Raw genomic sequence first — 13,744 nt, 5'->3', positions numbered from 1 at the left:
CATCCACTCATAGTTGTGATTGTTTTAATGCTAACACCTGCAAGATTTTTATCCTTTTTATGGCTGGGCAGGCAGTAGAACCTAGATGATTGTCTAATGCTGGAAACTAAATAAATCCAGGCTCATAGTCACCAGGAATTCTATGGCTCCTGGCTAAGGAAGGAAGGAAGTTGGAAAAACAAAGGAGCAAGCAAATGGCACACGACTTCCAACATGCCAACAAAATAACCACAAGGAAACACTCACTAGACACTGATCTTGACTAAAGAGTAAAGTACCTTTTATTTTTAATCCAAATTACAGATTAGGAATAAAACAGCAGTTTCAATAACTTATTGCAAAGGAAGTGCATATTTGTTTTCTTTCTTTCCTATATCCTATTATTGGCTTCATTTCTGCACTTTGCATTCATTTATGTAAGAAATCAGCTATGAGGTAGGTTAGTGATGGTGAACCTTTTTTTGCTCGAGCGCCAAAAGAGTCTGACATGCACAAAAGCGCATGTGCTCACACCTATAATGCAATTCAATTTCAATTCAATTCAATTTATTAGATTTGTATGCCGCCCCTCTCCGAAGACTCGGGGCGGCTCACAACAATAATAAAAACAATATTCCAGCGAAAAGAAATCTAATATTAAAAAGCACATAAAACCCTATCATATTTTAAAAAGCAAACAACATATACGTACATACCCAAACATAAATATACAAAAACCTGGGGGAAAGGTGTCTCAACTCCCCCATGCCTGGCGGTATAGATGGGTCTTGAGCAATTTACGAAAGACAATGCTCTCTCCCCCCGCGCGTGTGCACACAACCCTCACTGCATTGCCCCACTGTTCATGTGCACAGGCCTCACTGAAGCCTCTGGACTACCAGCAGACCTCTTAGGCCATTTTTCACTCTCCTCAGACTTCAGAAAAGTCTCCGGAGCTTGTGGATGGCGAAAAACAGGCCAACCAGAAGTTTATTTCTGAACTTCTAATAGGCCCATTTGGCCATTTTCTGCCTTCTCCAGGCTTCATGAGGGTTCCTGAAGCCTGGGAGGAGAAAAACAGCCTCCCTTGCCCTCCCGAAGGCCAAAAATTAGATGGAGCTGACATAGGGAAGCGTCTCACATGCCCTCAGATATAGGTTTGCCATCACATATGTTTTTTCTGTCTCTTGTGGAAACATGAGTTGAACTTCACCTATGGAACTGGTACACATACAATAACATTTATTAAAACATTGAAATGTATATACAGTAATACAAAACCAAAAATGGCAGTACAGTATATAATTTTAGGTGTATTTTGAGATCATGGATATAAAAATTATTATATGTTCTAAAGAAATTTGTGTTGGACTAGGGCAGAGATAGGCAAAGTTGTCTCTCCTATGACTTGTGGACTTCAACTCCCAGAATTCCTGAGCCAATCATGCTAGCTTAGGAATTCTGGGAGTTGAAGTCCACATGTCATAGAAGAGCCAACTTTGTCTACCCCTCAATTAGGGTGTGGCTTTAAAATGAAAACAATTCATTTAAAGTTCAAGGAGTTCCATTACAGAAACTGAAGGACAATCAATGTTTTTTAAAAAAAACTTTCTATAGCATCTCAAACTAAGTAGTACTTTAGGCCACTCTCCTTCATTGCCTTGGAGGTGGTCTTTCAAACTGTTTCATCACTGAAACAAAAATGATTCTAAACAATATCTGTTGGAGAATGTGCTAAAATAAACTTCCTTTTATGTATTATTTTCTGATGTCAAGAAATAGGATCTTCTTCACAGAGAACACCCTAGGTCCGTGATGGCGGACCTATGGCATGTGTGCAACAGGTGGCATGTAAAACCCCTCTGTAGGTATGCATGCTGTTGCCAACTGCTCTTTCGGGTTCCGTCGTGTGCATAAGTACTGGATAGCTGGTCTGATGCACATGCATTCAATCCGGCTGTTCTCTTTCAGGTTGCATGTGCACACCGGAACATGGAAGAGAGTAGCTGTTTGGCGCGCAGGGTTGTGATGGAATCTGGAAGAGCAGCTCACACCCACACTCATGCACATGCCAGCTGCTCTCTTCTGGGTTCTGGTACTCTGGTGCACCCACATGCACACTCAGTGCTGAAATGGTTAGCCGTATCTGCTTGAGTTGTTGCTAACATATTGCATCAAATCAGTAATTCTAATGATCACCCTATCGATTTTATTTTAAATTTGTTATGCTTAAAAATTGGATCAAATGTTACAGTGAAAAAGATGAAAAGACTGCATAGTAAACTATCGTTGCTTTCTTCTAAAAAGATGAAATAAAAATACCAATCTGCTGAGTTAGACAACATCATTACTTTATCCCAGTGTTTCCCAACCTTGGCAACTTGAAGATATTTGGACTTCAACTCCCACAATTTCCCAGCCAGCAAATGCTGGCTGGGGAATTCTGGGAGTTGAAGTCCAGATATCTTCAAGTTGCCAAGGTTGGGAAACACTGATCCAGCTTATAATTACAACTCAAGCAACACATTTAAAATTACATAACAGCATTACAGTCTGATACTATGTATGATTACTCAAAATTATATGCTCTTGAAACTGGCTCCTTAAGGTTTGATATTTAATAACTTATAAGAAAAGCCAAGATTTCACAGAAGAGACAGATCTTCCTGTTGCATACAAGTCATGAGAAGACTTCCATTTTTCCAAGAAACAAAACATAACTAAGTACTGTATAACTATTGTTACCAAAGAGGAGAAAATACTTAATTCAATTTGGTGGAATGAATTTATCCTCCAAAGTCTGTGTCTGTCATGTTGGGTCTAGTTTGGTTCTGCAACCCAACAAGACAGACACAGACTTCAGAGGATAATTACAACTGCAGAAAAAACAACTACTGCCAACCTGCCTTCCATTGAGGACCTGTATACTGCACGAGTCAAAAAGGGGGCTGTGAAAATATTTAGACACCTTACATCCTGGACACAAACTGCTTCAACTCCTACCCTCAAAACGACACTATAGAGCACCGGACACCAGAATAACTAGAAAAAAGACACAAGGACAGTTTTTTCCCTAACACCATCACTCTGCTAAACAAATAATTTCCTCAGCACTGTCAAACTATTTACTACGTTTGCACTACTATTAATCTTCTCAACTTTCCCATCACCAATCTCCTCCCACAAATGACTGTATGACTGTAACTTTGTTGCTTGTATCCTTACAATTTATACTGTAATTGCGCTGAAATGGATATGATGACAAGACGGTTAAAAGACCAAGTAGAATCAGAATTTTATGTAGTATGGAATAAAGTGTATATATGGATAAACAAGAAAAAGAAGAATGTATGACTTATATTTTGTGTTTTACCTAGGTTATAAACGAAAGTTTTTGTATACAAGATTAAATATAGTTTCTTTTCATTTAAAGTATTAAGTTGATTTAAAGTATTAAAAAGGTATTCTTTTTTTGTATGGAAATTTAACTTCTAAAATAAGTAGGGGTATCGCAACCCCAAATTTGTGTTAAATGTATGTTTGTTGGTTTTGTCTTTTTATGAAAATTTCAATAAAGTTTATTAAAAACAACAACAATTTATACTGTAAACCATGTGATTTGATTGGTTATTTGTACCCGGGCTATCATTAAGTGTTGTGCCTTATGATTCTCGATGAACCTATCTTTTCTTTTATATACACTGAGCGCATATGCACCAAGACCAATTCCTTATGCGTCCAATCACATTAGCCAATAAAATTCTATTCTACATATCTGATAACTGAAAAAATCAATTCTTAAAAGTATAAAATGACAAGCATCTTAAACAACACTTTTGCAATGCAAAGTTTATAAATAAAACTTTTCATGGTACTGTTCATTACTGAAATATAGAAAATTGTCCTTTTAAAAAATACTATTCAAAATATACTTACTGTTACTTGACTTGAGGTCTCTGTGAAGGATGGGGACGATGGCCTCTTCGTGTAAGTAAAGCATCCCTCGAGCAATCTGTACTGCCCAGTTGACTAATATATGAGGAGGAATGCGACGGCCCCAATGGCTCCCACTAGCGGTAGGGAAAGTACCTGACAAAGCTCTGTTGAGGGGGCCTCCCCTGGCAAATTCCATAACTAGACAGAGGTTGGGCTCCTGCAAACTTACACCATGAAGCTCAATGATGTTTGGATGTTTCAACATGGAAAATAACTTTGCTTCCTGCCTCACACTCTCTGCTGCGGCCATGATGTCTTCATCCGGATCTTGCCGAGCTGCTTTCACGGCAACTTCTTGGCCTTTCCATATAGCTCTATAAACTTTACCAAAGCCTCCCACGCCAATAACTTCTTGCAGTTCCAGATGCTGGAAATCAATCTCTGCTAGGGAACCCATAGGGTCTTCGTGATCTACAGGGGGCCCATCACCCGTGGTCAGGTTTGGGGTTTGATGCCCAGTCTTCTCCAACAATCCTAACTGGGGGTGTTGGTAACAGCCCGGCTGGTAAGTCACATAGTTTGCTGGGAAGATGCCAAGACGGTGATGGATTTTACCTGCCCACCACCCATCATCTCCAGACACCGCTGCGTCTTTAGACAAAACTTCCACCATTTCCCCTCGACGCAAACTCAGCTCATCTTCTCCAGTGGCTTCGTAGTCATACAACACGGTCCACAGTGGGCAAGAGTTGCTACTGGTGGCCAAGCTCCCTTCAGCTGCTCCCTCAGAGCTCAGCAAAGCCATGGTCAAGACAGAGATACTAACCACATCAGCTTCCACCTCAGCATTTGAGAACGATTAATGGAGTTGTCTTTTTCATGAGGCAACTCTTGAAAGTTTCTGGTTTTTCTTCAAAGACGTTTCGATTCTCATCCAAGAAGCTTCTTCGGCTCTTCATTAACGTCGTTGCTATTGAAGCCAACTCTTCCTTATCTCAGGTAGGCATAAAAAGTGCTAGGAAAGGAGTGAAACAAAGCATAAAAAAGAAAAGGGGGTGCCCGGTTAGACAAGGGAGGTGGGATTGAAGCCTGAGATGAGTGAGGAGTAGAAATCACAGTATTTGGATCAGGCATCTGGAGCGCAGGCGGGAACGTGAGTTATGAAAGTGATGAGAGAGAGAGGCAGGATAACATCAGGTGAGAATGAGGGAAAAAGTGAAGGAGTCAGAGAAAGAAAGAAGGAAGGAACAAGAAAGAAAGAAAGAAAGAAAGAAAGATGAAAAGAAGGAAGGAAAAAAGAAGAGGGGAGGGAGGGAGGAAAGAAAGAAGAAAGAAATATGGAAAGAAGGAAGGAAAGAACAAGAAAGAAAGAAAGAAAGAAAGAAAGAAAGAAGGAAGGAAAGAAAAAAGAGGGAGGGAAGGAATGAAGGAAGGAAAGAAAGAACAAGAAAGAAAGAGGGAAGGAAAGGAGGAAGGGAGGGAGTAATGAAGAAAGAAAGAGAAAGAAAGAAAAAGAAAGAAAGAACGAAAGAAAGAACGAACGAAAGAAAGAACAAAAGAAAGAAAGAAAGAAAGAAAGAAAGAAAGAAAACAATCCAGATGTATATTAGAGGTCAGGGAAAACAAAGCAGGAAGTGAAAAAGCCTTCGGGAATAAATGGGATCGAGGCAAAGAAAGTTTGCGCGGAGTGATATATACGGAGCCAAGAAGTGGGGGAGGACGGGACATACAGGAGCCACACGGCCCGAAAGAAGCGAGAAAATGGGGAGGGGGGATGAGGGAAGCGGGGTGAGGAGGGGGAGAGAGAGCGGAGGAGGAAACCACAAGAAAAGCGGGGGAATGCAATGGGGGGCGGGCGGGCACAGGTGAGAGAGACCGCAGCCACGCAAGGAACGAAAAGAGGCAGGCGGGCGATGGGAGAACCCGCAGGTAAAGCGCTCGCGGGAACCAAGAAGGCGGGGGGGGGGGGAGAGAGAGAGAGACGGAGACCGCGGGAGATCCGAGGCGGCCTCAGCAACGCCGCCGCCGCCACAGCCGCTCGAGCGCTTCTCACGGGTCTTCTCAGCAAACTCTCCTGCCGCACCGACAGCAGCTCCCGAACAAACTTTACTGGCCGGTCAGGATTGGACGGCCTGGAGCACGTGACGTTCGGGGCCAGGCTCCCGGGTGCGGGTCAAAGAGTGAAGTCGTGCAGGTGCGTGTCTGGCTGTGGTGGGTCGTGTGATGTTGCTTCCCCCACACACACACCCTCCGTCACGGATGGCGCCAGTGCCAAGCCCCGAACTCCCGGGCGCCCTCGGGGGGGGAAGGAAAAGGGGGTTGTCGGCAGAGAAGACGCGGCAAGGCGGAAGGGGCGGTGGCACATCGCTATTGCAACTTGTTGCGCGCTCTTCTCCCAAAGGGAAGGCCGGGTGGCGGTGAATGTGGGACGGCGGGGCTTTGCTTGAGAAAGCCGTGGGAATACCGTCGTGTTCTTAGTGTCTTGTTTTAAAGCCTTGAGCCAATGCCAGGTTTTATTTTATTTTATTTTTTATTTTACTTTACTTATTTTATATTTTATTTATTGTATTTTATTGTTTGTTAGTTAGTTAGTTAGTTAGTTAGTTAGTTAGTTAGTTAGTTAGTTAGTTAGTTAGTTAGTTAGTTAGTTAGTTAGTGCAGTGTTTCCCAACCTTGGCCACTTGAAGACTCAGGACTTCAACTCCCAGAATTCCTGGGAGTTGAAGTCCAGATATCTTCAAGTGGCCAAGGTTGGGAAACACTGAGTTAGTGAGTCCAAAAAACATAATGAAGGTTACAGAGTATATGCTCATGGTAAAATATAACAATGAAAGGGTAGAATATAAGATATAGGTATAAGATATATCAATGAAAGAGTAGAAAGTAGGATATAGGAATGGAAGAGAGAGATGTATATAGTAATATAGGAGAGATAATTGGACAGGGGACGGGAGGCACTCTGCTGCACTTATGTACGCCCGTTACTGACCTCTTAGGAATATTTATTATTATTTATTTTATTGTATTTGTCAAACAAGTATAGAGTTACAGTTTCCATAAGCAAAACATAAGTAGTAAATAATGATAAAAGAAGACAGTAGGACAGGGATGGTAGGCACAATGGTGCGCTTATGCACACCCCTTACAGACCTCTTAGAAAAGGGGAGAGGTCAACAGGAGATAATTTATGAAGATTTTGGGGTTAGGTGAAGAAACAACAGAGTCAGGTAGTGAGTTCCAGGCATTGATCATTCTGTTGCTGAAGTCATATTTTCTGCAGTCAAGTTTGGAGCGATTTACATTTAGTTTGTTATCTAGTACGTGCTCTTGTGTTGTTGTTGTGGAAGGTGAAGTAGTCACTAACAGGAAAGACATTATGTAGTCACTAACAGGAAGGACATGATCTTATGTTAAGTCAGTTCGGAGGCGACGTATATCACATATTATAAATATATTTGTTATATCAGCTACTAGGCACTCTGAACGACGATGATTCATACTAGCCGCCCAGTGTCCTCAGGGAGTGGGACAGCATATAAATCCAAATAATAAATAAATTCTGTAATTCTTGTTACGCTTGCGTCTGCTCTTCCCCAAATGCATATAAAAATGCCATTTAATAAAAGGCTTAAGCACACTCAACGTGCCTGCCCTTAAAGTCTCCATGTATCTCGTAAAATATCATGTATTCAAACCATGTATCTCATAAAATATGTACTCAAACCATACTTGTACTTTTTATATATTCATGTTCATGTTTATACCTTATAAATACCGGTACTATAAAATATTCTGAATATAATGAAATATTTGTTATTATTATATAATACGAGGGTTGCCCAGAAAGTAGTGCACCACATTTTTCTCTTCGACAATTATTTATTGAACACAATGAAATTTACCCACAAGAAAGAATGATGTTTCTTCTACACTCCCTATTTTTCCACATAATCTCTGTCCCGTTCTATGGCCTTCCTCCAGCAAGACACAAGGGCATGTATGCCCTGTCGGTACCACTCCTTGTTCTGGTCATTGTTCTGCCTGGCGCTATGGTAAGAGTCTCCCGAAAATTCAAGGGTACAAATTTCAGACACACACGCTTGAAAGTTCAAAAACAATGTTCTTTATCACAAAAATTCAAAAGAAACAAAGCACCCTTTTTGTATTGCAAAAAGCACTCGTCCCAAAACAACCTGGTAGTCTGTACAATCCCCTTAATCAGTCTTTAAGTACTTAGCTAGCAGCGGTGAAGAACCATCACAGCCCTTCTTCTTCCACGAAGTGAAACACACACATATTTTACTCTGCTTTGGTTTCAAGATCTTGAAAAATCAACAAACAGCAAGGCACAGTCCTGAAGAACAAGGATCAGATAATCTTCCACAACGGCCAAACCAACACACTGCTATTTATATCAGCAGCTCTAATTACTGGAGCCCCACCCAAACACAGGTGGCCTCTCTTATCTCCTGTAATATTTCTGCAATTGGTCTCTTCTATGCATAATTCTGCGCCTGCGTGGGTCTAATCCTTCCTCATCCGAATCGACAGAAGATAATGGAGATTGGCTTCCTGGGCTGTGTGCCAAGCCCCCCTCTTCCAAGTCACCCCCACCTTCTTCGTCTGAGGAAACTGCATTACCTGCCTCTGTCGGCAATAAAACAGGCCTATGACATGTTGATGTTTCCCCTGCATCCACCTCCACATTCCTTGGGGCAGGAGCTGGGCCAGAGCCAACCACAACAGTCATGAAGCCATTTCTGCACTGAACCCTCTTCTAATGGCCTCACCTTCTGTGCCCAGCGACTAACCGTACTTCTGTCGACTGGAGATTCTCCATAAACTGTACACAAATGTTTGTGAATGTTCCCAACAGTTTCTTTCTCTGCAGTGAGAAATTCAATGACGACACACTGCTTGTAATGTACATCACTTACAGACACTATTTCGAAACACTGCTGCAGCCACCTTATCTGTCTGAAGAAACACAAAATTTACACACACACACTCCTGACAATTCAAGTAGACCAGAATATCTCCGGGACCGCCTTCTGCCGCATGAATCCCAGCGACCGGTTAGGTCCCACAGAGTTGGTCTTCTCTGGGTCCCGTCGACTAAACAATGTCGTTTGGCGGGACCCAGGGGAAGAGCCTTCTCTGTTGCGGCCCCGACCCTCTGGAACCAGCTCCCCCGGAGATTAGAACTGCCCCCACCCTCCTAGCCTTTCGTAAACTCCTTAAAACCCACCTCTGCCGTCAGGCATGGGGGAATTGAGACATCCCCCCGGGCCTATACAGTTTATGCATGGTATCTTTGTGTGTATGTTTGCTTTTAATAATGAAGTTTTTAGTCTTTTAAAATTATTAGATTTGTTGTAAATTGTTTTATTGTTGCTGTGAGCCGCCCCGAGTCTACGGAGAGGGGCGGCATACAAATCTAATAAATAAATAAATAATTTGCTAGGACTGTCATCTGGAAGAAACTATATAATCTCTTTCCTTCCTGTTTATGTGGCCATTTAAATGTTAGTAACCACTTTGTTAGGCAGTTTGTATTCTTTGAAGGCCAGATTTCATCCAGGGGAAATATATTGGCAAAGAAAACTAAATAGTGTGAGGTTTTACCTGCAGCTCTGTGCGATTTTGCTACCTCCACAGGTGCAGCCGCAAAATCGCACTGGTCCCGCAAGAACTTACAAGCCACGCGGCAGCAAGCACAATTCAGCATTCTGGCTCGTACCACACCGCTGGTCATAAGAATAGCTTCCAAGATTGCCCTTTGTGCCTTTTTAAATCTGTCTTTTCTTATCATTCTTTTCATTCCTTTGTAATTTTAAACTTATTATCAAATATTTTCTGTGTAGATTCTCAGTCATCCTGGTCATGGTTGTTCCAAAGTTGATTTTTCAAAAAGCAACTGGATTTTATTTTTTATTTTTGAATACATTTTGTTTCTCATCTGAAGAAACTTCTTGGATGAGAAGTGAAACATCTTCAGGGAAAAATAAAGGAAAGCCAGTTGCCTTTGGCAAAAGTACCTTTGGGTACTTTAAAAAAATAATAATGATAAAATGTAAACATATTTAGAAGCCTTTTCAGTTAATGTGGTTTATTAAACATGCTTAAAGGAATATACATGCAAAGTCTAATCTTTATAATAGGAGTTATCTTGCATGCCTATTACATTGACTTACAGATGTTTCCTTTTAGCTCCTTGGAAAAGTTCTCCAAAATTAGTTGCTTTGGTAATGAAAAGTAGCCACATGACATCTTAGCTTAATAATGACTGAATTACAGATATGAAAGCAGGCTAATTCGAGCACACACGCCGAGCAGCTGACTTCCCTTTGCCTTTTCAGTGATTTATAAAAGGAAGAAACTGGTGGTAATTTCTAAAAAAAAAACCTTGACAAATTGAAAAACACACCACCCTTTTCTGAATGGCCAAAAAAAAAAAAATCAAGATCGAAAGAGGAGCTCATATTACAAATATTTTAAATGAATTTGTGGGGGATTGTTATACAAAATGATTCAGTTGAAACCTGGCTTCCCCTTCTATGTGCAGTCAGTGCAGTCAGGCGGTAGGGAAAGCAAGTAGGATGTTTGGCTGCATAGCTAGAGGTATAACAAGCAGGAAGAGGGAGATTATGATCCCGCTATATAGAGTGCTGCTGAGACCACATTTGGAATACTGTGTTCAGTTCTGGAGACCTCACCTACAAAAAGAGATTGACAAAATTGAACGGGTCCAAAGACGGGCTACAAGAATGGTGGAAGGTCTTAAGCATAAAACGTATCAGGAAAGACTTCATGAACTCAATCTGTATAGTCTGGAGGACAGAAGGAAAAGTGGGGACATGATCGAAACGTTTAAATATGTTAAAGGGTTAAATAAGGTCCAGGAGGGAAGTGTTTTTAATAGGAAAGTGAACACAAGAACAAGGGGACACAATCTGAAGTTAGTTGGAGGAAAGATCAAAAGCAACATGAGAAAATATTATTTTACTGAAAGAGTAGTAAATCCTTGGAACAAACTTCCAGCAGACGTGGTTGATAAATCCACAGTAACTGAATTTAAACATGCTTGGGATAAACATATATCCATCCTAAGATAAAATACAGAAAATACAGTAGTATAAGGGCAGACTAGATGGATCATGAGGTCTTTTTCTGCCGTCAGTCTTCTATGTTTCTATGTTTCTATATTGTAGTGTATTCAGAATGATGTAGGGGTGGGCTACTTTCGGCTGATAAACAAGGAAAGTAGGCCTGCACAGATAGGAGTGTGTTGTACAGAAAGAAGAGAGAAGAAGCAGGCACACTAGCAACAGATTTAAGCAAAATAATTATTTCCAAGACGACAACTGAAGATCCAAATAACAAACATTAATATTTCCATGCTAGTTCCATTCTGTGACACAGTGTGTAGATCACAGAAAATGTGAGCATATACGGTGTGTACTCTATAGCTAAAGGAGACCCAATAGAATTGCTTTACAGCCAATAAAGAGATGAAACCATTCTAAAGCAGGCTTGGGTATCATTCATAGTGAATCATTCAATTATGAGCACATTCTTTGGAATGCAACTTAGTAGCTTTAGGGTATGAGTGGGGGTTTGTTATTCCAACAAGCTGACCTTGTTGGGGAAGAAGGGAGAGAAAATGAAGCAGAGCAATACACACTTTGATTTAGTCATAATGCTGTGTTTAATAAATTGGCATCATAATAAGAATTTGCTTCTTAAAGGAGCCGGGAGAGAAATGCAATTAAAAGTGCATATGCAATAGCATATATACAAAAATGGTTATATAATGGTTTATATATAATTCAAGACAGGTTCTTAATTCCAAATCACCAAAAACATCCTGCTAAAACTATAGCACTCTCTTCAAATATTAAACACAGCAGGAAGGAGAAAATTTACACATTAAAAGCACTGGAAATGAATCCCCCTGTTGACATTAACTGCGGCATTTCTCCTTCCTGTTCAATTGGCTGAAAACCTTGTCAATGGCACCTCCTAGTGGTGGATGGAAGGACATAAAGCAAGCAAAGGACTTCGTAGTCCTTTGCCTTTTAATCCATAGAACCTTTCCCATGCAGAAGTAAATGTTAAGGAGTCTCCTCCTTAACATTCATACTTTTTGTGCAAGGTTTAATGCAGTCTTCAGATAGTTACTAGAGATATTGTGTAAGATATTCTATAAACAGAATATATTACGCAACAGACTTGAAATCCTAGGCTTAGAAAGCTTAGAACTACATCGCCTTCGACATGACCTAAGCATAGCTCATAAAATCATCTGCTACAACATCCTTCCTGCCAACGACTACTTCAGCTTCAACCACAACAATACAAGAGCACACAACAGATACAAACTCAAAGTAAACCCTTCCAAACATGACTCTAGAAAATACAGTACGAGCAACCAAATAGTTAATGCCTGGAACTCACTACCTGACTATAGTTTTGTCACCAAACCCCCAAAACTTTACCTTTAGACTATCCACTGTTGACCTCACCCGATTCTTAAGAGGTCAGTAAGGGGCGTGCATAAGTGCACCAGTGTGCCTTCCATCCCTGTCCTAATGTTTCTCTCTTATTAGCACCCATCTCATGTATATTATGTCATTAATATAAATTATATGTTTATGGTTTTAGTAGTGAGTTTTTAGTACATTTAAATATTTAAATATTAGATTTCTTCATGTATTGTATTCTTTGTTGTGAGCCGCCCTGAATCCCAGGAGAAGGGCAGCATAGAAATCTCAGAAATAAGTAAGCAAGCAAGCAAGCAAGTAAATAAATAAATAAATACAGTGTTATATTTATGTACTACCAATATGTACTTGACAAAATAAAATAAAATAAAATATCTCAATACAAAACTTAAGCTAACTTCGCTGAACTTTATTATTATTATGGTACCTAGCCAGAAAATTGTGTGTTTTCCCCAACAACTACAAGAGCAGTTAGTTAAAACAGGTGTGCAGAAACGGGAGAAGAATTATTTTGTGAATTGAATGAATGACAATTCTAAGTAATGCTGACTCACTCGGAGTACAACTCCATCATTATAACTTCGGGGATTGATTTCTGTTGTTTCTTCCCCCATTATTGTATACCTAACAGAATAGGGATCTTGCAGGTCTTCTCATCGAACCTCTGGAGTCTTCTAATCCAACACCTGAAGATTTCAGAACAACTCGACATCTTAGGGCAAATTTCGACCAGTGATGACACCATTAGATATCTGGACTTCAACTCCCAGAATTCTAAGGTTGGGAAACAGAGATAGATAGATAGATAGATAGATAGATAGATAGATAGATAGATAGATAGATAGATAGATAGATAGATAGATAGATAGATAGATAGATAGATGATTCTGGAGAGCTACTTCTGCAGACGCTAGTTGAAAAGATCGAGGAGGGAGAAAGGACTTAGGAGGATAGAGCGACCGGCGGCCCCCCCCCCCAGTAACCACGTGCCAGGGAATGGTGGCATTTGCAGCTCAACACACACACAACGCCAAGCATACGTTAACGTGTACAGTTAAGGGCTGTAAATTATCAACCGGGAAACGGGTCGCAAGCACAGAAGGGGAAAGGCGTTGCAATCCCGGAGTACGCTTCAATTGTAGCCTGCCCCGACATGTTGTCCCCCCCCCCCCTTAGCAGCAGCAGGAGCGCAATGTATCTTTAGATAGGAGGGGGGGGGGTCTGTTGAGGAGGGGCGGAGTCACGAAGGACCCCGCCTTTTGCTTTGCATCCTTGGGTGGCCCGGTTGCTGGATTGGGCTCCCTCTCCCGCAGCATGATGGGAAA

At 41.0% G+C, this 13,744-nt stretch overlaps 1 protein-coding gene across 1 annotated transcript in view; it reads right to left on the bottom strand.

Annotated features, from left to right (window-relative positions):
- The window catches only part of MAP3K21 (mitogen-activated protein kinase kinase kinase 21), a 52,783-nt gene extending 47,969 nt beyond the window's left edge, over positions 1-4,814 (bottom strand). Inside the window, 1 exon segment of the mRNA XM_070733969.1 lies at positions 3,916-4,814. Within this exon segment, the coding sequence (XP_070590070.1) occupies positions 3,916-4,720 (805 nt within the window). The 5' untranslated portion in view covers positions 4,721-4,814.
- Between the last annotated feature and the right edge of the window lie 8,930 nt (positions 4,815-13,744).

Source organism: Erythrolamprus reginae, chromosome 1 (assembly GCF_031021105.1).
Source record: "Erythrolamprus reginae isolate rEryReg1 chromosome 1, rEryReg1.hap1, whole genome shotgun sequence".
NCBI lineage: Eukaryota > Metazoa > Chordata > Lepidosauria > Squamata > Dipsadidae > Erythrolamprus > Erythrolamprus reginae.
This window is presented reverse-complemented; position numbering and strand designations above follow the sequence as displayed.